Source organism: Thalassophryne amazonica, chromosome 9, assembly GCF_902500255.1.
Source record: "Thalassophryne amazonica chromosome 9, fThaAma1.1, whole genome shotgun sequence".
NCBI lineage: Eukaryota > Metazoa > Chordata > Actinopteri > Batrachoidiformes > Batrachoididae > Thalassophryne > Thalassophryne amazonica.
In genome coordinates this window covers 66,307,305-66,333,224 of record NC_047111.1, presented here as the reverse complement: position 1 = coordinate 66,333,224, position 25,920 = coordinate 66,307,305, and the positions used below count along the sequence as shown (strand labels likewise).

General features: G+C 45.9%; 1 protein-coding gene across 3 annotated transcripts in view; it reads right to left on the bottom strand.

Moving 5' to 3' along the window:
• Positions 1-25,920, bottom strand: part of dclk1a (doublecortin-like kinase 1a) — a 237,244-nt gene that overhangs the window by 16,367 nt on the left and 194,957 nt on the right. For all 3 annotated transcript variants that reach the window (XM_034178267.1, XM_034178266.1, XM_034178268.1), the window contains 4 exons: positions 12,437-12,518; positions 8,907-9,079; positions 7,682-7,801; positions 4,995-5,141 (listed from right to left, as the gene is read on the bottom strand). In XM_034178267.1, the coding sequence (XP_034034158.1) occupies positions 4,995-5,141; positions 7,682-7,801; positions 8,907-9,079; positions 12,437-12,518 (522 nt within the window). The remainder of the gene's footprint in view (positions 1-4,994; positions 5,142-7,681; positions 7,802-8,906; positions 9,080-12,436; positions 12,519-25,920) is intronic.

Sequence of the window (25,920 nt, the reverse complement as noted above, 5' to 3'; positions counted from 1 at the left end):
AGATGCCACTGAATCGAGTCCACAGCCCTGCTCACACAGCTAGGCTGCTGGCTGTTGTGGACTGACTGTGTCTGTCCTTTCTGACAATTTTATTCCAGATATCTGTAATAAAATAGTTTGCTGTGTGGTTAATTGTACTGACAGACCATCTAAGAATACTGCATTCCAGGATTTCCATCAAATAAAATTTTCATGTTATTTCATTTCTATGTTAGCACCTTTAGCACTGTTAACAAATATTGTAGCTTGGTGATGTTAACTACACTGTTACTCCACATTTAGAGGCAATAAGATGGCCATAATCTTTAAAGCCCACACCTAAAACCACCACCCAGTCCACAAAAAATATGCGTTAATAAAACACCCAAATCAAACTTATCCTGTGCAGTGACTTTGATATAGGGGCATGTTTTGGCTTCATTTGTCCCACCCAGGTCATACATGGACATCCCCATGATCCACCTCTTTACCCATTTTTGTGGTGGCCGGTGTCGCAGACCAAACGGTCCGCCCTGCCTCCACTGCGCATGTGTCATTTCAGAGCTCAGCTGCTCGTCTGAGAAAGTCTCTTCATCCAAAGCGATCAAATGGATTAATGGGATAATTAACCATCAGATGACAAGGTAAAACCTCTTAAATCATTCTAAAGTCAGTTTTAAGCAGAAATAAGGTCGTTTTAAGTAGAAACGAGGCAATACACAGTGACACTTTGAAATGACCGACACGCAGTGAACGCATCGGCTCGCATCTCATGTAGCTCTGATCACTTCCTCCATTTTTTATGATGAAATAATGCTGAATTTATGTGGAAATGATTGCTGTACAAAAGCTTCAGATATCTGTCGCTGAGACAGATGATGACTGGAGTGCAGTTTGAAGTAGACACGAGGTGATAATCCGTGAACCGCGGCTAATGACGCATGCGCAGTGAAGGCAGGGCGGACTGATTTTTAGGGGGGGACCATTCGGTCTGTGACAACGGCACTTAGGAGGAGTTAGCACTGCTATTATAATCACTTCCCTAAATGTTTACAGACACTTTTTAAACCGTACTTTATTCATATGTTTACATTCATATATATATATATATATATATATATATATATGACTCCCCCTCTAGCTGCCACCTTATCATGGTGGGGGAGTTTGCGTACCCGGATGATCCTAGGAGCTATGTTGTCGGGGGCTTTGTGCTCCCTGTAGGGTCTCCCAAGGCAAACAGGTCCTAGGTGACGGGTCAGACTAAGGGCAGTTCAGAACCTCCATGACCAGTAAAAGATCAAGGACCGTGACGTCGCCCGGTATGGTGGAGCCGGGGTCCCACCCTGGAGCCAGGCCTGGGGTTGGGGCTCGCGCGCGAGCGCCTGGTGGTTGGGCCTTAGCCCATGGGGCCTGGCCGGGCTCAGCCCGAAAGAGTGATGTGGGCCCGCCCTCCTGTGGGTTCACCACCTGCAGAGAGGGCCATGGGGATCGGGTGCAGAGAGGATTGGGTGGCGGTCGAGGGCGGGTGGCCCGGCGGCCCGGTCCATGCTCACAGCCCCTGGCTGTTGGGACGTGGAATGTCACCTTGCTAGGGGGGAAGGAGCCTGAGCTTGTGCGGGAGGTTGAGAGATACCGACTAGAGATAGTCGGGCTCACCTCCACGCACAGCTTGGGCTCTGGTACCCAACTCCTGGAGAGGGGCTGGACGCTTCATTTTCCTGGCGTCGCCCACGGGGAGAGGCGGAGAGCTGGGGTCGCATTGCTTATTGCTCCCCAGCTCAGTCGCCAAGTGTTGGAGTTAACTCCGGTGAACGAGAGGGTCGCGTCCCTACGCCTTCGGGTTGGGGACAGGTCTCTCACCGTTGTCTCGGCCTACGGGCCGAGCAGCAGTGCAGAGTACCCGACCTTCCTGGAGTCCCTGAGAGGGGTACTAGATAGCGCTCCGACTGGGGACTCCATTGTTCTCCTGGGGGATTTCAGCGCCCACGTGGGTGGCGACAGTGAGACCTGGAGGGGGGTGATTGGGAAGCACGGCCTCCCCGATCTGAACCCGAGTGGTGTTCAGTTGTTGGACTTCTGTGCTAGTCACAGTTTGTCCATCACGAACACCATGTTCGAGCACAAGGGTGTCCACAAGTGCACGTGGCACCAGGACACCCTGAGCCGGAGGTCGATGATCGACTTTGTAGTCGTACCATCTGACCTTCGGCCACGTGTCTCGGACACTCGGGTGAAGAGGGGGCGGAGCTGTCGACTGATCACCACCTGGTGGTGAGTTGGATCTGCTGGGAGGGTAGGAAGCCGGTAAGACCTGGCAGGCCCAAACGTATCGTGAGGGTCTGCTGGGAACGACTGGCGGAACCCTCTGTCAGCGAGGTCTTCAACTCCCACCTCCGGGAGAGCTTCTCCCAGATCCCAGGGGAGGTTGGAGACTCGGAGTCCGAGTGGACCATGTTCTCCACCTCCATTGTCGGTGCGGCTGCTCGTAGCTGTGGTCGCAAGGTCTCTGGTGCCTGTCGCGGCGGCAATCCCCGAACCCGGTGGTGGACACCGGAAGTAAGGGATGCCATCAAGCTGAAGGAGTCCTACTTATCTTTGTTGGTAGATGGGACCCCAGAGGCAGCTGACAGGTACCGGCAGGCCAAGCGTGCCGCAGCCCGTGAGGTCGCAGAGGCAAAAACTCGGGTCTGGGAGGAGTTCGGGGAGGCTATGGAGGAGGACTATCGGTCGGCCTCGAAGAGATTCTGGCAAACCGTCCGACGCCTCAGGAGGCGGAAGCAGCTCTCCACCAGCACTGTTTACGGTGCGGGCGGGGAGCTGTTGATCCTGACTGGGGATGTTGTTGGGCGGTGGAAGGAGTACTTCGAGGATCTCCTCAATCCCATCGTCACGTCTTCCGAAGAGGAAGCAGAGACTGGGGACTCGGAGGCAGACTCATCCATTACCCAGGCCAAAGTCACCGAGGTGGTTAGAAAGCTCCTCGGTGGCAAGGCTCCTGGGGTGGATGAAATCTGTCCTGAGTACCTTAAGTCTCTGGATGTTGTGGGGCTTGGCTGACACGCCTCTGCAACATCGCGTGGCGATTGGGGACAGTGCCTCTGGATTGGCAGACCGGGGGGTGGTGGTCCCTCTGTTTAAGAAGGGGGACCGCAGGGTGTGTTCCAACAATAGGGGGATCACACTCCTCAGCCTCCCCGGTAAGGTCTATTCCAGAGTACTGGAGAGGAGAATTCGACCGATGGTTGAACCTCGGATTCAGGAGGAGCAGTGTGGTTTTCGTCCTGGTCGCGGCACACTGGACCAGCTCTACACGCTCCATCGGGTGCTCGAGGGTTCATGGGAGTTTGCCCAACCAGTCCACATGTGTTTTGTGGATCTGGAGAAGGCATTCGACCGTGTCCCTCGGCGCACCCTGTGGGGAGTGCTCCGGGAGTACGGGGTCCGGGGTCCTTTGCTAAGGGCTATCCGGTCCCTGTACGACCGCAGCAGGAGCTTGGTTCGCATTGCCGGTAGTAAGTCAAACCTGTTTCCAGTGCACATTGGCCTCCGCCAGGGCTGCCCTTTGTCACCAGTCTCTGCTGTTTGCGGACGATGTGGTTCTGTTGGCTTCGTCAAATCAGGACCTTCAGCGTGCACTGGGGCGGTTTGCAGCCGAGTGTGAAGTGTCCGGGATGAAAATCAGCACCTCCAAATCCGAGGCCATGGTTCTCGACCGGAAAAAGGTGCTTTGCCCTCTTCAGGTCGGTGGAGTGTCCTTGCCTCAAGTGAAGGAGTTTAAGTATCTCGGGGTCTTGTTCAAGAGTGAGGGACGGATGGAGCGTGAGATTGATAGACGGATCGGTGCAGCATCTGCAGTGATGCGGTCACTGTATCGGACCGTCGTGGTGAAGAGAGAGCTGAGTAGGGGAGCAAAGCTCTCGATTTACCGATCGATCTACGTTCCGATCCTCACCTGTGGTCATGAGATTTGGCTCATGACCGAAAGAACGAGATCGCGAGTACAAGCGGCCGAGATGAGTTTCCTCCGCAGGGTGGCTGGGCGCTCCCTTAGAGATAGGGTGAGGAGCTTGGTCACTCGGGAGGAGCTCGGAGTCGAGCCGCTGCTCCTCCACGTCGAAAGGAGTCAGTTGAGGTGGCTCGGGCATCTTTTCCGGATGCCCCCTAGACGCCTCGCTGGAGAGGTGTTCCGGGCATGTCCCACTGGGAGGAGGTCCTGGGGAAGACCCAGGACACGCTGGAGGGACTACATCTCTTGGCCTGTTTGGGAACGCCTTGGGGTTCCCCCGGAGGAGCTGGAGGAGGTGTGTGTGGATCGGGAGGTCTGGGCGGCTTTGCTTGAGCTGCTGCCCCTGCGACCCGACTCCGGATAAAGCGGAAGAAAATGGATGGATGGATGGATATATATATATGCATGTATGTATGTAGTCTATTGAGTTGACCAGCTTGATTTAACACTGTGATAGAATTTATTTATCTCTATTTGGAGTTGAGTCAAATGTAAACCTGAGAGTTTGTTTTTTTTTCTCTCAAAATTAACTGTGGTCTTGTATCCTTCATGCCACCTCTCTGAATTGTAGCATTTGACACAATAAAAGAAGATGACAGTCTTATGAAACTAAGCCAGCACTTAAATTTGGAGCGTTTCACTTCTGGCAGCTCCCTCATCCCCCACACTTCTTGCTTAACGAAGAGAGTAGGCGAGCAGAGAAGGTGAGACAGAAGAGGAAGCTGGTGTACATTTTCTGCAACTTTTGAGTGAAACCATAGTCTGAGTCTGGTGCCGCCGGCTGCTCGTGGTGAGCGGCTCAGGTCAGAAAAAGGAGTGAACGAAGGAACGAAGAAGGCCACGTGAAGAACAGGACGTGGTCAACAGGACGAAGGAGGAGGAAAGGCACAAACAAAGGAGGGCAGAGGAGTGTGCGGGAGGTGTGAGGGCAGCAAAGATGAGTCATCGCTCCTCTGTGAGAGCGGAGGCAAATGTGCTGTCTAGACAAACACAAACTTAATCTTACCAGCAGGTTCTCCGGTTTGATGTCTCTGTGTACTATGTTCAGGCTATGAAGGTATTTGATGGCGTTGGCGAGATTGTAGAGCATGCCGCTGGCGTCTCGCTCAGTGTATCTGTTGGCAGAGGTGATAGCGTCGAACAGGTCTCCCCCCTGCAGACACATAATGTTAGGTCTTTGAGTTATCGCTCACAGTAAGAGTTAAAAACATCTTGTTTGTAGGAAAAATATCCAGAGACAATGAGGAGATGCATTCTAAAATAAATATTTTTTAAGATGGTTTCTGTGCCTGTTGCTTTAAATGTAAAGGAAATGCAGCTGAGCACATCTTTTCTCCCTTGTAGAGAGGGTTGTGTCACGATGGGTGTGCATCACTGAACAAGCAGGAATCATAGATTAAAACAAATCATTTCAGCCCTGACACGCGACTGTAAAAGGCAAGGGGTGAAAAAAGAAAATCAGATTTTGGACAATATGACCCCTTTAAAATCTCTCTGCAGCTTCCTGTTATAAAATGACAATAAGTACAGTGTCCTCACTTGTTACCTTTTTCATCTTTTTTCATGTTTGTCATGTTTTTATTTGTGTTTGTCAGCAGGATAATTAACATTTTTATACAAGATCATTTTGATCAAATTTTATACCTTTTCGAACCGTCACTGACATTTCAGGTTTGGCAGAAATCAGCAAAAGCTCCAGGGAAACAAACAAACAGGTGGACATGACCTTGACCCCAGTGACTGACCTTTGGCAAATTTGAGCTTGCCTGAGCAATTGCAGATCCCACTCCCATACTGTGTGTGAGGCTTGGAAAACATTTCAGTAGAAATCAAATCTTAGACCTACAACACAGTGACCTTGACCCCAGTGAATGACCTTTGGAAACTTGGACCTTGTCTGCACAATTATAGAACCCACCTACACACGTGTACCAAATTTGGTGGACACTGGGGGAGGGGGAAGTCACATTTGTGACCTTTGACTGGCATGAATGTTCTTCATAAATCAGTGTTTGAGAAAAAAAATTGCTGGCCACTTGAAAATCCAATATGGTGGCCAGGTAGGGGTCAGTGAAGAATTACAAAGGGGTCAAAATTTAAAAATGCTCCAGTCATTTTGAAAGCTATACCACATTATGTGTCTGATCACAAAGATTCCAAAAAGGTATCGTTTGGACTATATATGACTGAATGTTATGGAGTTAGGGGATAAGAACAGCAAGAATGGTGAAAAAGGTCCATTTCTGTTTGTACAGGGGTCAAAAGTTAAAGTTGCTCCATTTTTGGTTAAAAATGGTGCAAATTATTGGTTGAACTGATAGGATTAATAAATGGAATAGTTTTGACTCTGTTGAATGCTTGGTTTGCAAAGTAAATGTCAAAAAATGTCGATTCTACATTGGATTCTATGGCATGTAACATGTTACTCTGTAACGTGACAACTGTGCATGACACATGGTGCAAACTATTCCTTTTTAAAATCCTATTAACTCAACCAATAATTTGCATCACATTTTACAAAAAGAAAAAAAAAAAAAATGGAGCAATTTTAACTTTTGACCCCTGTACAAACTGAAATTGACCTTTTGTCACCATTCTTGCTGTTTTTACCCCATAACTCCATAACATTCAGTCATAGATAGTCCATCTTTGTGATCAGACATAATGTGGTATAACCTTCAAAATGATTGAAGCATTTTTAAATTTTGACCCCTGAGCAGTTCTTCCTGGCTGTAATCTTGGATTTTCAAGTGACCACCTCTTTTTCTCAAACACTGATTTATCAAGAACATTCATCCAAATCTGATGCTTGTATCACCAAGTGAACAATACTGGCCAAAAGTCGTACTTAACTGCTCCACTAGCTGATGAAGTGGCTTGGTGGAGGTATGTACTCACATAGTGCCCTCTGGTTTTCTATTTTTTCCCCTCTTTTCTCTCTCTCACTCCTTTCTTTCCCTCTGCCTCTCTCCCCAAGTGTCCTAAGTGGAACAGGCTTAAAATAGTGCAGAATCTCTCTCTCGGTCTGTCTCTCTCTGTGTGTGCACACTGTGAGCATCCGATCTGCACAGTGACACTTTAAATTTAAATATGAAAGCTGTCAGTTCAGCCACTAATGAATGCATTTCCACTGCCATTTTTCCGACCCTTTGCCTCACCTTTCCTTCAGTTCACCCGTCTTTCTATGGAGCTCACTTTCTCTCTTTCTCTCTCTCCCATCTCATTCATCTCCAGCCTCCACTCGGTCCTCCTCCTTTGGATGCGCTCACACATGCACGCTATTCTACCACAGATTGCCTCTCATCTATATTCTGTAGTACTCTACACCACAACACTGACAGATGGATCACATTCCTGCCTCCTGAATTATGCATTTGCATTTCTCGACTCGGAGAGAATGAAGAATGTGAGTGTGGGATCGCTCCAGTCTGCTGGCAGATTCTCCGTCCCGCTCTGTATGACTGTGTGGAATTCATTATTTTCTCCACTAGCTGAATGTTGCTGCTCTGTTTCTGTCAGCGCTTCTGTCTCCCTGCTCCTCTTTGTCTCTCAAATTAGAGATAATGATCCCCAAAACCAGAGGCAAAAAATAGACACATGCAGCATGAGGAAATACATCTGTCCATCATATCAGGTGGGAAAATCTCACCAATAATAATAATCTGTATGTCTTTCCTATATGCCATCATGTACCTTGACCAGCTCCATGACCAGATAGAGTTCGCTGTAAGTATCCACTTCCTCTATGAGCAAGACAATATTTGGGTGTTTGACCCTTCGGAGGATGGCCACCTCATTCTGGATCATGTGCTCCTGGAAGAGGCATGAAAAAAATTGAGTGCAGCTGAACAGATGCCAAAATGTCTCCTTATTGTACCTATGCTGCATCAGAATGTTGTTAAGTAAACAGCAAACAACAACGTTCTAATTTGTAATCATAAGATCAGTGTTTCATACAATAAATGCAATAAGGTACTGTTAGAGGTCCATGGAACAAATTAGAAATATGTCTGATCCTGAAATGATTTATTCTTGAGCCTATTCTTTAATCTATAGATATTTTTAATTTGTAAGTTTGTTGGTTATTTGACTTGTTTGAATGTTCACTATGATATTTCAAAATCAATTAAAAATATAACAGAACTAAAATATCACTAAACTCCCCACAAACTACATCTGACCAAGGTTTTGGCCTTGGTCTTGGAAGCTTTGGCATTGGCCTTGACTTTGGTGTTGGATGCCTTGGCCTTGGTCTGCTTCTTGGACTGAGTCCGGGTTTTTGGCCTGGGTGTTGGCTTTGGTCTGGAAGTCCTTGGCATTGGCTTTGGTCTTTGATTCCTTGGCTTAGTCTTGGATGCCTTGGCCTTGGTCTTGGTCTTCGCCTGGGTCTGGATCTTGGCTTGGGTGTTTGCTTTGTTATTGAATCCCTTGGCCTTGGTCTTAGTCTTGGCCTTGGATGCCTTGGTGCCGGTCTTGGATGTGTTGGTCTTGGTCTTGGATGCCTTGGTGTTGTTCTTGGATGTGTTGGTCTTGGATGCCTTGGAGTTGTCCTTGGATGTGTTGGTCTTAGTCTTAGATGCCTTGGTGTTGGTCTTGGTTTTCACTTTGGATGAAATGGCCTTGGCTTTGGCCTTGGTCTTGGCCTGGGTCTTGGCCTTGACGGTTCAACGTCTTGGTCATCTCAAGAAAATACAAGGCATTTTCTAGACATATGGAATTTTGCTATTATGTCCAAGTAAATTTGGTGTCTTTGAATAACATTACACAATGACATTACTACAAATGCTCGATACACATAATAGCCCTAGACAATGAAAACACAATATGCAGTGAGGATGTGCCTGTAAAACACAATTTCTCTCATGACAACTGAATATTCAGGTGCTCCTAAAGTGATAACTTGCTGTAGATTGCTTACCTTTCCCCTGCATTTGCCCTTATTGATGATCTTTAGTGCGTATTCTCGCCCTGTGGAATGCTCCACGCACTCCCGAACAATTGCAAAGTTCCCATCACCTAACATGCGCCCCACCTTGTAGCGGTCTGATATGTAGGATGGAACTGCAGGAACTTCGTCAACTGGAACCTCAGCTGCAGAAGGAAAGCAAAAGATTTATTGCAGTTAAGGAACTTACACAAAACCTCATCTGAAGCTTTTTTTTTTTTTACTAATAAGATAAGGATTCAGCGCATGAGTTAAGATTAGTCTATCTTTAAAGCATTTGAAACGGATTGGTGGACAGAGGAATGTCCAACTCTTCAGACTCCTGGAACTACCACTCTTCCTGTATGCTAAGAGACTTGGACTCTATGGCCCTATGCCTTTATACTGTTTTTCTTTCTGCCAGTCTTTTTCAATTACAAGTGTATGTGTCCATGTGCAGCTGTCTCGAGAAAAACTGCTACACTAAGAGTCTTTTTTCAGTGTGTTACATTTTGTGTGTGTGTGTGTGTGTGTGTGTGTGTGTGTGTGTGTGTGTGTGTGTGTGTGTGTGTGTGTGTGTGTGTGTGTGTGTGTGTGTGTGTGTGTGTGTGTGTGTATGTGACTGCCTTGATCATTTTAAGATGAAAATCTCTGAACTTTTCAGAAAGGCACTGAATCCAATGAAAGGCTCATTAAAAGTCTGCTAACAAGTCTTTCATTGGATTCAGGTGTGTTGGAGCAGGGAGACAACTAAGAGTGTCAGGAATGTGGCTCTCGAGGACCGACCTTGGCCACCCCTGGTCTAGCTGATGTGTCATGCAAAATTTATCACAATAGAGACAAAGAAGGAGGAGATCATGTCAATTTCCCTGATGGAAGTCACTGAGGTAGTCAAACAACTCCGCAGTGGCAAGACCCCGGGGGTTGATGAGATCCGTCCAGAAATGCTGAAGGCTCTGGGTGTGGAGGGATTGTCTTGGATGAGGCATCTCTTCAACATTGCGTTGAGGTCTGGAACAGTGCCTAAGGAGTGGCAAACTAGGGTGGTGGTCCCCATATTTAAAAAGGGGGACCAGAGAGTGTGTGCCAACTACAGGGGCATACTGCTCAGCTTCCCTGGAACAAGAGGAACAATGCGGGTTCCGTCCTGGTCGTGGAACAACCAACCAGTTCTTTACTCTCACAAGGATCCTGGAGGGTGCCTGGGAGTATGCCCACCCAGTCTATATGTGTTTTGTGGACTTGTAGAAGGCGTATGATCGGGTACCCCGGGAGATACTGTGGGAGATGCAGCGGGAGTATGGAGTGAGGGGATCCGTTCTCAGGGCCATCCAAGCTCTGTACACGCAAAGCGAGAGCTGTGTTCGGGTGCTCAGCAGTAAGTCGGACTTGTTTCCGGTGGAGGTTGGCCTCCGCCAGGGCTGCGCCTTGTCACCAATCCTGTTTGTGATATTCATGGACAGGATATTGAGGCGTAGTCGGGGGAGGAGGGTTTCTGGTTTGGTGGGCTCAGGGTCTCATCACTGCTTTTTGCAGATGATGTGGTCCTGTTGGCTTCAACGGCCGGTGACCTCCAAGACTCACTGGAGCGGTTCGCAGCCAAGTGTGAACCGGCTGGGATGAGGATCAGCAACTCTAAATCTGAGGCCATGGTTCTCAGCAGGAAACTGATGGATTGCCTACTCTGGGTAGGGAATACGGCCTTGCCCCAAGTGAAGGAGTTCAAGTACCTCGGGATCTTGTTCACGAGTGAGGGGACGATGGAGCATGAGATTGGCCGGAGAATCAGTGCAGCAGGGGCAGTATTGCATTTGCTCTACCGTACTGTTGTGACGACAAGGGAGCTGACCCAAAAGGCAAAGCTCTCGATCTACTGGTCAATCTTCGTTCCTACTCTCACCTATGGTCATGAGTGTTGGGTCATGACCGAAAGAACTAGATCGCGGGTACAAGCGGCTGAAATGGGCTTCCTCAGGAGGGTGGCTGGTTTCTCCCTTAGAGATAGGGTGAGAAGTTCGGTCATCCATGGGAGGCTCGGAGTAGAGTCGCTGCTCCTTCGCGTTGAAAGGAGCCAGTTGAGGTGGTTCGGGCATCTGGTAAGAATGCCTCCTGGCGCCTCCCAAGGGAGGTGTTCCAGGCACGTCCATCTGGAAGGAGACCCCGGGGAAGACCCAGGACTAGGTGGAGAGATGATATCTCCACACTGGCCAGGGAATGCCTCGGGATCCCCCAGTCAGAGGTGGTCAATGTGGCATGGGAAAGGGAAGTCCGGGGTCCCCTGCTGGAGCTGTTGCCCCGTGACCCGAACCCAGAAAAGCGGTTGAAGATGAGTGATGAGAGACAAAGAAATCTTTATGACAGCAGATTGGACAGACTATTTTCCTGCTGAGGATGAGTGTTTTTATCACAGTACACATTATTAGATGGCCGTTAGCTGTTTGTTGTCATATAAACAAATCCCACTAGAAAGAGTTGAGAAGAAGTGCTAGGCTTTAGGACTTCTCGGAACCCTTTCAGCTTTTTGTGACAGAACACAAAAACAACAACAACAAAAAACAAACAAACAAACAAAAAACACTATATGGACAAGGGACTTGAAACAGTGATCTAAGAAAATAACTGAATACTTCTTGATACTAGCTCTCTCTGGAGAATTTTTGGGAAGAGATGGAATGATTGTGCATCAAATGAGCAGCTACTTATGGAGACCCAGATGATGCATGCTCCCTGCATTGTGAAGGAACGTCAATTTCAGTTCTACACACAGGTGTCACTGCAGAGGACTCAAAAAAGTGGCAAAGTACAAGGAGTTGCACATGAGTGCAGCAGATAAATGGCTACTTTTGGGAGCTCCACCTGGGTGTATGCTATCCAGGACCCAGGACTGGTTTGGTATTCCATGGCAGTGGATGCAATCATGCTTAGGATTGGTGTAAGCTCCTCAACCAGGGATGGGCAACAATGAAGGGTGAAGACAGTGCAAGTTTTCCTTGTGAGCAGTCATTTCAAAAGAAGGTTTTAGTGATGAGCTCATCCCCTCAACTTGAAGTCCTGATCATATGTGAAATCACTAATGTGATTGGTAGCAAGAAAAACCTGCGCCGTCTTGAGGCTTCACTCCCAACCCTAAGACTTTACTCCACCTGATATACTGGACTGTGCAAAAGTCTGAAAATGCATTTTTATGATGTTTTAGCATGTTAAAAAAAAGACCAAATTTAAAATCCAACATACAGTTGCTTTCAGATCCATGTCTTTCACAGCATGACCAACTCAGGCACAGCAAGAGTTACAGCAGCATCACTGCCCGTGTGTGTTATAGAGACAGAAGGGTGAAGTCAGACACCAACAGAGGGTAAAAGTGTGGACATGATGTTCCAATCAGAAAAACAAGAGCGAGAGAGAGAGAGAGAGAGAAGACATCGTGTATCAAATGTCATAAGCATGATTCAGATATATGCGACATTTTGCAAGTACATCACCATTGCCCACATATGGGATGTTCTTGTAATAATTATCCTCACCTTCAGTAACCACTCCTTCGCCACCTTCCACAGAGCTGGAAACTTTAGCGGAAGATAGAGAAGTGGAAGAACCCTGGGACCCCTGGAGAGAAAAGAAAAGGCAAGGACCGGAAAGCGAGAGGGCAGGTAGTTATTTAATCCTTAAAGGAGACATGTAACATTATTTTACAGTTAAACAGTGCTGGAATTTCATGTTAAGCTTCTCCAAAGTCCCACATTCTTTTATGTCTGTCCGTGCTGAAAATACCACATTTTTATATATATATACGAGGTCTATTAGAAAAGAAACTGACAGTTTTATAAAAAAAAACTATAGATTTGAATCACGTGCGATTACACCAGACATGCTTGAACCCTCATGCGCATGCGTGAGTTTTTTTACGCGTGTCGGTGACGTCATCCGCCTGTGGGCAGGCTTTGAGTGAGCACTGGTCCAGCCCTCTCGGCTGAAATCCTTTGTCTGAGACACTGCTGGAGACGGCGCGCGTTGCTTTAGCAAAATTTTTTCAGGACCTGTGAGGGATATCCGAGTGGACACTATTCGAGAAATTCTGCTGGTTTTCGGTGAAAAGTTTAACGGCTGATGAGAGGTTGTGGAGTTTCTTTCGCTTTAAGGACAGCTCACAAAGCGGATCGGCGCGGCGCGGTCAGAGGTGGCATCCGTCTGGCTGTTTCAAGCTGAAAACATCCTAATTTAAGGCTCTGTTCACCCAGGACGTCGTCAGAGAACAGAGATGTTTCAGAAGAAGTCGGCATGAGGAGTTTATGCGGACATTCCACTGTTAAAGGAGATTTTTTAATGAAAGAATGTGCGGGCAAATTCGCCGAGTCGGTTCCGTGACGCCGCCGCAAATCCGTCTGCGCCGCGTCAGGAAAAACACCTCCGTGTTGAAAACCATTGCGAGCGTGCGCAATCAGAACCCAAGAGTGAGTGGACCTGGACGTTATTCTCTGGCGGAGTGGAACTTGAAAATTCAGGCGGCTTTTGATGGCTTTCAACAAGTGAGTATCTGAGAAATTGTTTAACAGCTGGGCATGTTCCAACTTGTCCGTTAAGGTTTCCAATGGAGGTGTTTTTCCTGTCGCGACCCCCCGCGGTCGGGTCCGGCCCGACATGCGAATCTGCCCGCATGTTCTTTCATTACAAAATCTCCTTTAACAGTGGAATGTCTGCATAAACTCCTCATGCCGACCTCTTCTGAAACTTCTCTGTTCTCTGATGACGACCTGGGTGAACAGAGCCTGAAATGTGGAAGTTTTCAGCTTGAAACAGTGAGACGACGCCGCCTCGGAGCGCAGATCGCCGTCAGGCGCCATGGGCCGTCCTTAAAGCGACACTTACACACCAAAATCTCTTATCAGCCGTTAAAATTTTCAACGAAAACCAGCTGAATTTATTGAATGGTGTCCACTCAGTTGTGCCTTAAAATTTTTGAAAAAATGTTTATCAAACAAAGCAGCAGTCTCTGAGCCATTCCTAAACAATGAAAAAAACGACGAGAGGGTGGGCCACTCCTCACTCAAAGACTGCCCACATGCGAATGAAGTAACCGACAGGCGTGAAAAAACTCTCGCATGCCCACGAGGGTTCAAGAATGTCTGATGTAATCACACCTGATTCAAACACATATGGTTTTTGAAAAAAATAATAAGGTCGGATACTTTTCTAACAGACCTTGTATATATATATATATATATATATATATATATATATATATATATATATATATATACACTCAACAAAAATATAAACGCAACACTTTTGGTTTTGCTCCCATTTTGTATGAGATGAACTCAAAGATCTAAAACTTTTTCCACATACACAATATCACCATTTCCCTCAAATATTGTTCACAAACCAGTCTAAATCTGTGATAGTGAGCACTTCTCCTTTGCTGAGATAATCCATCCCACCTCACAGGTGTGCCATATCAAGATGCTGATTAGACACCATGATTAGTGCACAGGTGTGCCTTAGACTGCCCACAATAAAAGGCCACTCTGAAAGGTGCAGTTTTATCACACAGCACAATGCCACAGATGTTGCAAGATTTGAGGGAGTGTGCAATTGGCATGCTGACAGCAGGAATGTCAACCAGAGCTGTTGCTCGTGTATTGAATGTTCATTTCTCTACCATAAACCGTCTCCAAAGTCGTTTCAGAGAATTTGGCAGTACATCCAACCAGCCTCACAACCGCAGACCACGTGTAACCACACCAGCCCAGGACCTCCACATCCAGCACGTTCACCTCCAAGATCGTCTGAGACCAGCCACTCGGACAGCTGCTGAAACAATTGGTTTGCATAACCAAAGAATATCTGCACAAACTGTCAGAAACCGTCTCAGGGAAGCTCATCTGCATGCTCGTCGTCCTCATCGGGGTCTCGACCTGACTCCAGTTCGTCGTCGTAACCGACTTGAGTGGGCAAATGCTCACATTCGCTGGCGTTTGGCACACTGGAGAGGTGTTCTCTTCACGGATGATGCGAAGGAGATGTGTTGCACTGCATGAGGCAAATGGTGGTCACACCAGATACTGACTGGTATCCCCCCCAATAAAACAAAACTGCACCTTTCAGAGTGGCCTTTTATTGTGGGCAGTCTAAGGCACACCTGTGCACTAATCATGGTGTCTAATCAGCATCTTGGTATGGCACACCTGTGAGGTGGGATGGATTATCACAGCAAAGGAGAAGTGCTCACTATCACAGATTTAGACTGGTTTGTGAACAATATTTGAGGGAAATGGTGATATTGTGTATGTGGAAAAAGTTTTAGATCTTTGAGTTCATCTCATACAAAATGGGAGCAAAACCAAAAGTGTTGCGTTTATATTATATATATATATATATATATATATATATATATATATATATATATATATATATATATATATATATATAAATGGCTACTTTTGTCTTTCTGTCTGTCCGGAGTAGGCTCTAAAACTACAAAAGGTGAACTCCCCAAAGTTACATATTCTGAACCACCATGACATGGGCTACAACCTGGTACTATTTTCAAACAAAAAAATTAATATTAAGACAACAAAATTAACAATAATCTGATACATACAGTTGAACCATATGTACCTCAGTGGCAGTTGTACTCCAGCACAAATCTCTCAGCTTTAATAGCTGGCCGCTGGCCCTATGCATATATGCAGGAGCTCAGTAGCCTGCCTACTGCTATAAACAGAGCCCAGACTCCTGGGCTATCTGCTCGTGGCTGCTGGCTAGCACACACAGCATGGGTGTGCATGCCAGCTTGGTTGTATAACCAAGCAGATTCAAATATCCCCCTTGATATGAATGCATCCTTTCTCTGCACATGCTGCACGTGGGTGCTACAAACCTGTTTGACTCTCCTTGAAAAGTGTTTTGTTTTGATAAAACCTATACACAATCACTATGATATAATACTTATCAGAATACAGCCTATTCCTTCTTGGAATGAAGGTTTTCACTCTTAGCAGAGAGTTTTCAACCACAGGCTGTAAATTAAACTTTAAAAGTTTACTGGAAGGCTGTAAATTAAACTTTAAAAGATTACTGAATAAAATATCAAGCTTTGTCTTTTTTTGCAATTTGTACATGTATTTCTAAACATTTGCACAAAAATAAAGGTGCAGAGTGTACATGATGTGTATCACTTGCCTAGCGTTGATCATAATGTATCAGGCAAACATGTTTTCTGTATCACAATGGCACTCTGCAGATCATTTGAAAAAGTGATGTAGTTCTAACTGCTGATGGGGCAGCACCCTTTCAATCAGCCAGTAAGCGGACACAGAGCCTGCGTTCTCCAATGGCGCGTTGTATATAGGCTGCTCATTATGATGTAAATATCATAAATTAAATTTTGTTATTTATCAACTCTTCACAACCTGCTGTCCTATTATAATAGTGCACTAGCTTTGGGGTTGATCTAATAGTTTTGGTATGTTGATGTTTCATGGCTCAAACTGTTTTTAGTGGTCAAACCTCTTTTTTTACAATTGAAAAGATTGTTTGTTCTCTAAATATACCAATGAATGCATAACTTTAAGAAATATGCAACGCAACATTTACACCATTTAAAGATGGAATGCCTCAAAGTGTGCAAAAAGAAACCACTACTTTTGCTGATAATGTAGATGGCCTGAATATGGCAGAACCTGCTATCTTCCACAGTTAGTTAGTCAGATGCTCCAGAGTTGGTAACCCCAATCAGCTGTATATCCACTTTCCTGACAGGAAGGAAGGACAAGGAACATTGTCTACCAAGAGGCTCTTCAGAACTATTGGTCAGTAAAAGCTACATTTAAATATATATTCAACATCTGAAATCCAAAATTAACATTTGCTTAAAAGCCATTTTATTTTTGTAGCATTCTTATAAACTAGATTTGCAATGTATCAACAATTATAAAGGTCAGAACATCAATTCTTATTAATGATTATGAGCGTACTTGATCTGCAATATAAAGTCTGAAGAACTTCACTGTTGTTTCTTGCATGCAGCAAAATTCAGTTTGCTCTCTTGGTTTGGGGATTCCACCTATTTTGGTTTTTTAGTTCAAACCTTTGCCTATTCGGACTACATATATACAACCCCTGGCAAAAATTATGGAATCACCGGTCTCAGAGGATGTTCATTCAGTTGTTTAATTTTGTAGAAAAAAAGCAGATCACAGACATGACACAAAACTAAAGTCATTTCAAATGGCAACTTTCTGGCTTTAAGAAACACTATAAGAAATCAAGAAAAAAAGATTGTGGCAGTCAGTAACGGTTACTTTTTTAGACCAAGCAGAGGAAAAAAAATATGGAATCACTCAATTCTGAGGAATAAATTATGGAATCACCCTGTAAATTTTCATCCCCAAAACTAACACCTGCATCAAATCAGATCTGCTCGTTAGTCTGCATCTAAAAAGGAGTGATCACACCTTGGAGAGCTGTTGCACCAAGTGGACTGACATGAATCATGGCTCCAACACGACAGATGTCAATTGAAACAAAGGAGAGGATTATCAAACTCTTAAAAGAGGGTAAATCATCACGCAATGTTGCAAAAGATGTTGGTTGTTCAGTCAGCTGTGTCTAAACTCTGGACCAAATACAAAAAACATGGGAAGGTTGTTAAAGGCAAACATACTGGTAGACCAAGGAAGACATCAAAGCGTCAAGACAGAAAACTTAAAGCAATATGTCTCAAAAATCGAAAAATGCACAACAAAACAAATGAGGAACGAATGGGAGGAAACTGGAGTCAACGTCTGTCACCGAACTGTAAGAAACCGCCTAAAGGAAATGGGATTTACATACAGAAAAGCTAAACGAAAGGCATCATTAACACCTAAACAGAAAAAAACAAGGTTAGAATGGGCTAAGGAAAACCAATCGTGGACTGTGGATGACTGGATGAAAGTCATATTCACTGATGAATCTCGAATCTGCATTGGGCAAGGTGATGATGCTGGAACTTTTGTTTGGTGCCGTTCCAATGGGATTTATAAAGATGACTGCCTGGAGAACATGTAAATTTCCACAGTCATTGATGATATGGGTGTTGTGTGGCTGGGGGGGCCTGGCTGCCTTTTGTTTCTGTTTTCTGTCCTGTCTTTTGTTTTTCCTTCCAGGTGGCTTGCATTTGGGACTGAGTGGCTGTGTCGCTGAGTTTATCAGGACCTCACCCTGATCACCTGAGGCTGATCACCTGCGGCTCGTCAGGACTCACAGCTGTGGTGCATCTACAATGGATTGGAACATGGTGGCATTTAAGACTGGAGTACACAGTGTGTATTTGCCAGAGACTCGACCTTGTGACCAGACGGGTGAGATCGTCGTCTCGGGAGCCATCTCATCATCAGTGGATGCAGAGAACGTCCAGGTTTGATGCATGGTCTGTGAAAGAGGAGAGGGTGAGGTCTCACGCTCGTCAGCACACTTCCTGAGGTACGTTAGATTTTGTGACTAACATTTATACAGTCAGTAAATGTGGTGTCCCTCACACCTTATTATATTGAGCTGTATGTTGGTCGTTTGAATCAGCTTCCACTGCAGTGGAGTTTTGTGAACAGGGTGTTCTATGCCTGCAGGGTGGGAAGCTGATTTGTAATTAAGCCAGGAAGTGTTTGCTGTTTGTACACCTTTGAGCGTTCTCTCTGTGTGTTGAGTGTGGACTCACATAATGATTCCTTCTTTCACAGACTCGGTTTGTCGCGGCCACCTGGGGGGTGTCGGCGGGGTCCTTGGGTCCAAATTGGTTCTGGCTCTGGACCGTTGGCGCTGCTGGGAGCGCACCGCAAAAACCACCACGCCAGACCGCGCACTTTTATATTTTTTCACAGCACTGTTATGTTCATTAAACTCTGTTATCCTTTGTACCATGCTCTGCTTATTTTATACTGGGTCCTTCAAACGCTGGTCGGTTCTCCGGGCTGCGTCCGACACATAACAGTAGTCTCTGGCCAAACATCACGGACCCAGCGGTAGCAGAGACGGTAACGCGCCGGGAAGGCGGCAGCAGACGTTCAGAAGTTATCTGGATCAGTTGCGGGTGCTCTCCGCCCGGATGGTGCGCGTTGGAGAACCCATTACTGAATACTGATTTGAGCACTCATGCAGCCGTGTTCCTGTGTGTGCCTTATCCGTGGGTCGTGGTGGAGTGTGACTGGCGATGGCTTCGCGTCACACTTCGACCGGATAAGAGGTTTAAACGGGAGCTGCAGGAGTGGGTCTGTAATGGGTGAACGCGCACGGCGGAGCTCTGTGGCACAGGTCGCGGTGCTTCCTGTGTTACAGTCGTAGCCCCGTTTCCCCGGGTAATGATAGCTACTGCGTCTGTTGTGTCAGCTCCGGTGTTATTTAGTTGAATCACATTTTTGGTTGTGTGTTGCACTCAGCTGCGCACAGAAAAGCAGCTCGTTTGTTTTCTCTGTCACCAAAGGGGTTTTTTCATTTTTAGCACTCTGGCTCCCTCTGTTGGTGACTGAGTCACATTACCGTCAAGCTCTTAAATTGGAACAGGTGTGTTCCATTTGTTTGAGCTTGACGGTATAAATCACTTATTTGTTTTGTGTTAGTTCATTTTGTGTGGGTGTTTTTTCAGTTGGTTTTTGTGTGGGATTTTATTTTTTGTTTTCCACTATTAGTGTCTGGGGTTGTGACCCTGCAGCCTGTTTGGAGCAACAAAAAAGGACCCAAGCAACTTTATGTTAGTCTGTTAGTCTTTCTTTTTATTTCTTTTAGTTTCACCTCCCCAGGGTTTGATGGGACGGTCCCTTGGGGGGTGATGGGGGGTAATTGGGTTGTTTTTTCTTTTTTTTGTTTTGTTTTTTGTTATGCCCTCTCTTCTCCTCTGACTCCAGCCGGGTGAGCCGTAGAGTCGGCGTTGCTGGAGTGGTGCAGTTTGGTTATGCTGGGCGTTTCCCAGGTAACCTCTGCACCCGGGAGGGGAGGGGGGGGGGGTTTGGGGTATTTTCTTTTTGTTCCCTCTCTTCTCCTCTGGCTCCAGCCGTGTGAGCCATAGTGTCGGCGTTGCTGGAGTGGTGCAGTTTGGTTATGCTGGGTGTTTCCCAGGTAACCTCTGCACCTGGGGGGGGGGGGGGTTTGTTTGTTGATTCCCTGTTCCACCTCCGGCTTCAGCGCGCCTTTGAGCCGTCTGCCATCGGCGTGGCTGAGGTTTGGGGCAGTGGGATATACCCGCAGCTGGTGGCTGGTTTGGGAGTCGGAGGAGTGGCGCCGTTTTGTGCCGTTTGCCATAACCGCTGTTCCACTCCTCCCGGTTGGCTTCTGGGGTATAGTCACGGTTGGTGACACTGGACGTGCTTCCAGTTTCCACTGCGCCAAGGGGGTGGGGTTGGGGTTGTTTTGTTTGTATGTTTTTTTTTCTCCTTTTGTTTTTCCCCCCAGTTTCCGCCCTCAGGGTTTGACTGTGGTGTCCTTTGGGGGGGAAAGGGCTGTGGGTCCATCTAGCCATAGACGGCCGGGGCTGGGTCCGTTGGTCATGAGGGGAGGCGTCTCCTGGGGTTGATGGAATGGTCCTCTGGGAGGCGCTGGGAGTCCCCGTGGGTGACATTGGATCCCAGAGGGACCTCGGCTGTGGTTATTACTCCTGGAGCTGGCGGGATGTCCTCTGGGGGGTGTTGGTCCCTACATGTCGTTGGGGGGGGGGGGGGGGGTGTTAGTGTTTTTATTTGTTAGCTTAAGTTTGGGTTGTTTTTCTTTTCTCCCCTTCCCGGGGTTTGATGGAACAGTCCTCTGGGGAGGGGGGGGGGGGGGGGGGTGTTAGCATTTTTATTTGTAAGCTTAAGTTTGGGTTGTGTTTTTCTTTTCTCCTCTTCCCGGGGTTTGATGGGACGATCCCCTGGGGAGGGGGGGGTGGTTTGGTTGTTTGTGTTTGTTTTTTTTGTTTTATGACTAATCAGACTGTGAACATGGTTGGACAAAGGCTGACCGCACAGGTTTAAGAACTCCTGGCCACACCTGTGCTAAGTGACTGACAGAAACAAAGGCAAAGATGCAGCCAGAGGAGAAGACATCAACTATTCTGTTGGAAGACGAATGCAGATACGGTTTCCAGCCATGGCCCCTGGAGGGGGGTGTTTCTCCTGGGCCGGGTTTGTGTGGTCGCCGGGAGGCTTCCCGTGAGGGTGGGGTGCTGTTGTGTGGCTGGGGGGGCCTGGCTGCCTTTTGTTTCTGTTTTCTGTCCTGTCTTTTGTTTTTCCTTCCAGGTGGCTTGCATTTGGGACTGAGTGGCTGTGTAGCTGAGTTTATCAGGACCTCACCCTGATCACCTGAGGCTGATCACCTGCGGCTCGTCAGGACTCACAGCTGTGGTGCATCTACAATGGATTGGAACATGGTGACATTTAAGACTGGAGTACACAGTGTGTATTTGCCAGAGACTCGACCTTGTGACCAGATGGGTGAGATCGTCGTCTCGGGAGCCATCTCATCATCAGTGGATGCAGAGAATGTCCAGGTTTGATGCATGGTCTGTGAAAGAGGAGAGGGTGAGGTCTCACGCTCGTCAGCACACTTCCTGAGGTACGTTAGATTTTGTGACTAACATTTATACAGTCAGTAAATGTGGTGTCCCTCACACCTTATTATATTGAGCTGTATGTTGGTCGTTTAAATCAGCTTCCACTGCAGTGGAGTTTTGTGAACAGGGTGTTCTATGCCTGCAGGGTGGGAAGCTGATTTGTAATTAAGCCAGGAAGTGTTTGCTGTTTGTACACCTTTGAACGTTCTCTCTGTGTGTTGAGTGTGGACTCACATAATGATTCCTTCTTTCACAGACTCGGTTTGTCGCGGCCACCTGGGGGGTGTCGGCGGGGTCCTTGGGTCCGAATTGGTTCTGGCTCCGGACCGTTGGCGCTGCTGGGAGCGCACCGCAAAAACCACCACGCCAGACCGCGCACTTTTATATTTTTTCACAGCACTGTTATGTTCATTAAACCCTGTTATCCTTTGTACCGTGCTCTGCTTATTTTATACTGGGTCCTTCAAACGCTGGTCGGTTCTCCGGGCTGCGTCCAACACATAATGGGGCTGCATGTCAGGTAAAGGCACTGGGGAGATGGCTGTCATTACATCATCAATAAATCCACAAGTTTACGTTGATATTTTGGACAATTGAAAGGATGTTTGGGGATGATGAAATCATTTTTCAAGATGATAATGCATCTTGCCATAGAGCAAAAACTGTGAAAACATTCCTTGCAAAAAGACACATAGGGTCAATGTCATGGCATAGGGTCAATGTCAACGAGCAGATGTGATTTGATGCAGGTGTTAGTTTTGGGGATGAAAATTTACAGGGTGATTCCATAATTTTTTCCTCAGAATTGAGTGATTCCATATTTTTTTTCCTCTGCTTGGTCTAAAAAAGTAACCGTTACTGACTGCCACAATCTTTTTTCTTGATTTCTTATAGTGTTTCTTAAAGCCAGAAAGTTGCCATTTGAAATGACTTTAGTTTTGTGTCATGTCTGTGATCTGCTTTTTTTCTACAAAATTAAACAACTGAATGAACATCCTCCGAGGCCGGTGATTCCATAATTTTTGCCAGGGGTTGTACTTATAAGATATCTACAATTATGACAAAATATAAACTTTGGAATATTTTGTAGATTATATCTTAAACAGGTTAAGCTGGGCAACGCCGGGTACCCCAGCTAGTATATATATATATATATATATATATATATATATATATATATATATATATATATATATATATATATATATATGTATGAATAAATTCAGGCATAAAGGACTTGTATTAGACTGTTGCGACATATGTCACAGAAGCCCATATCAGGACTCTGATTGCATCTGGTGTATCATTAATACAAAGAAAAATTAATATACAGCATGATGTCCCCCCCACAGAACCCATAATAATTGTAATAAATCTCACAAACATCCATCAAATTTCAAGAAATTTGCTGTGTACAATCATTCCCAAAAGTTTCAGTTATCTTGGTCACTTTGCATAAAAGTCATGTTTTTTCAAAATTATGCTCCAAATGGCAAATTTCAGGAAATTTGTTGGAATTTGCTTTGTGGGATTTATTACAGTTATTATGGGTTCTGTTTTTTTTGTTTGTTTGTTTGTTTGTTTGTTGTGTTTTTTTGGGTCACCCTATATTTGTCCAAAAATACAAAGAAAACATTGTGTTGTGCATCTGATAACATTGGCTTGTTTGTGCTGTTCTGGTTTATATTGCAACATGGTTGCAAATTGCTCTCCTGAATGAGGCAGAACCCATTTAACAATTCAGTAACCGCTGTGCGTGTCCTAGCTGGGTGACTGAGCTCACCCCATCCACTGAGACTCCAGTAATTCTCGTCTCACTTCCTCCCATCTTTACTAAACAGAAAAGACTGGTTGGCGTGATACTAATAAAGGCTGATGCATATGACCTTTCACCTGTGCCCTGAGTAGGAGGTCATTCAGGGGGAACAGCAGCAGCTGAGATGCAGCATCTGCACCTGACTAACGACAAAAACTCATTACACCCTCCACCTCATAACCTTCTCTCTGGTTGCCATGGAAGCAACTGGGGGGCTTGGTGTCGAACCGGGACTGTTAATGTGAGGTTCACTCATATTTCTATTATTTTATTTACTCTGCTTGAAACCTGATTGGAGAACGCAGGTACTAACTATACTTGAGCACCTTAAATTATGATACATTTTTATTATTATTATTATTATTATTACTGCTATTTTGCAATACCTCATTACTGGTACTAAGGTTGTGGTGCTGAAAGATTTGTTTTTATTTTACTTTGGTAAATCTAATAGCTGCAGCACATCCATCTTTAACTAATGATAACTTGCTGATATCACTTATTTTTCATCAACATGCAGCTGCATCCTCAGTTACTTTGTTCTTCTTCATAATTCATTTAAATGATTACTCATTCTCCAGAGGAATTTTGTTGTCAATTAATTCTTCTTTATCATAAGGCTGACCTTGGCACTAAATTTCATTGTCTGTCTTTTTTAAAATGTCATGTTGACAGCATGTCAAACAAACCAGTAAAATAAACCAGGCAACAAATGTCATGTAAAGGTCACAGTTCAGGAAACAAATATTTTTGATAATGTGTATAGTCTAGTGCTGTAATTTTTTAGTAAAAAAAGATTTCTGCCTGTTGACTGACAGACTGTTCAGTGTATTATGGTGTTTTACTGTCTTTAGACTCAGACCCGGTGCTACGAGGGGCGTTTGGGGGCGACGCCCCCTCACGTCATCAACCCCGCCCCCTCGGATGTGAGAGTTATCAAAAAATAAAAAGAAAAAAGAAAGAAAAAGAAATACTGGAAAATATAGAAAATATTAGTTATTCTATAATATCACGTATCTAACAAATAAACCAAATTAATTAACTAAAGTAATTAATTTTAAAACAAACGGATATGGCATGTGTCTGTGTTCAAGTGATTTGATAGGTTCAGGGTTGCGCTTTTCAGTGCGGCAGAGGGCAAGGATCCTGAGTCCAGCGATTATGGCAAGGTGGATGAACTAAAGCATGCTTGATTTATTCAAGCAGTGTCAGAGCTGGAGTTCCTGGGATTCGTCAAGTCCACCAAGCAAAAGGCAGATCATGCAGCACGACTCACTTGGGGAGGGTGTTAATGCTGCGTTTACACACAACGACGACAAGTCACAAATGCCACGAAGTACACATTCTTGGTCGCTGATTACGAATGTGATAATTTGGGGCAGAGGCGTCAGGTGTCCCCAGGAACTGCTGCAACCTGTTACCATGTGTTACGATTAATGGCACGTGTTGCTGGAGAATTATCAGGAACCATTACGCACGGTCAAGAATAGCGTTCCGTGTTGTTGTGTGCTATTGCCACCGTGCCGTTCATGGCGCTGGACAAAACCACCTCCGTGTTGGTCTCACAGGACGACTTTGAGATGGATTTCAGACGGCTGTCGGTGGCCTTTTAGTCATGTGACTATCCGAGAAATTGTGGATGAGCTGGACATGCCCCAACATGTCCTGTGAGGCTTCATCACGACGTTGCTTTGCGCCATGCGGCCCCACCACGACGCGCGGAGTTCCTCCGCTCCTCTTTCCATGACAAAAACTCCTGTAACAGTGGAATGTGCCATTCATTTCTAAACTGGACGCTGTGTTTTATCTGGGACATCCTCTGACTAGCACAGGAATTGGGGAAGATGTGGACATCAGTACTTTTTTGGCACATTAAGACAGACATGCGGAGGAATTCCACGGGTCGCGGCAGAGCCGCATGGTGCAAAGCAACGCCGTGATGAAGCCTCACAGGACATGTTGGGGCATGTCCAGCTCATGCACAATTTCTCGGACAGTCACACGACTAAAAAGCCACCAACAGCCATCTGAAATCCATCTCAAAGCCGTCCTGTGAGACCAACATGGAGGTGGTTTTGTCCAGCGCCATGAACGGCACGGTGGCGCATCCCTCCGCTTCTTGTTCCATGAAAAAAACTCCTGTAACAGTGGAATGTGCCGAAAAAGTGCTGATGTCCACGCCTTATGCCTTTTTTGTGGAAGTCAGACGACGTCCCGGATCAACAAAGCCTTCACGTTGGAAATGATCTGGTTGTTTCAGCGGGGTTTGAGCCTGTCGATCGGCGCTCGGAGTGCGCCGCGCTCTCAGACGCTGTGGGCGGTCTTTAAACCGGCTGGAGCACTCCTTAATCTGTGTAATCCCCATAAAATCGTCCCTGAAAGCCATCTGAATTTATATATAATATATATAATTTATATATATACGAGGTCTATTAGAAAAAAAGCGACCTTTTTATTTTTTTAAAAAACTTTATGGATCTGAGTCACGTGAGATTGCATCAGCCAACCTTGAACCTTAGTGCGCATGCGTGAGTTTTGTCCCGCCTGTCGGCTGCGTCATTCGCCTGTGAGCAGCCTTTGTGTGAGGAGTGGTCCTGTGCGCTCGGCGGATTTTTCTTGCAAGGAAAATGGTG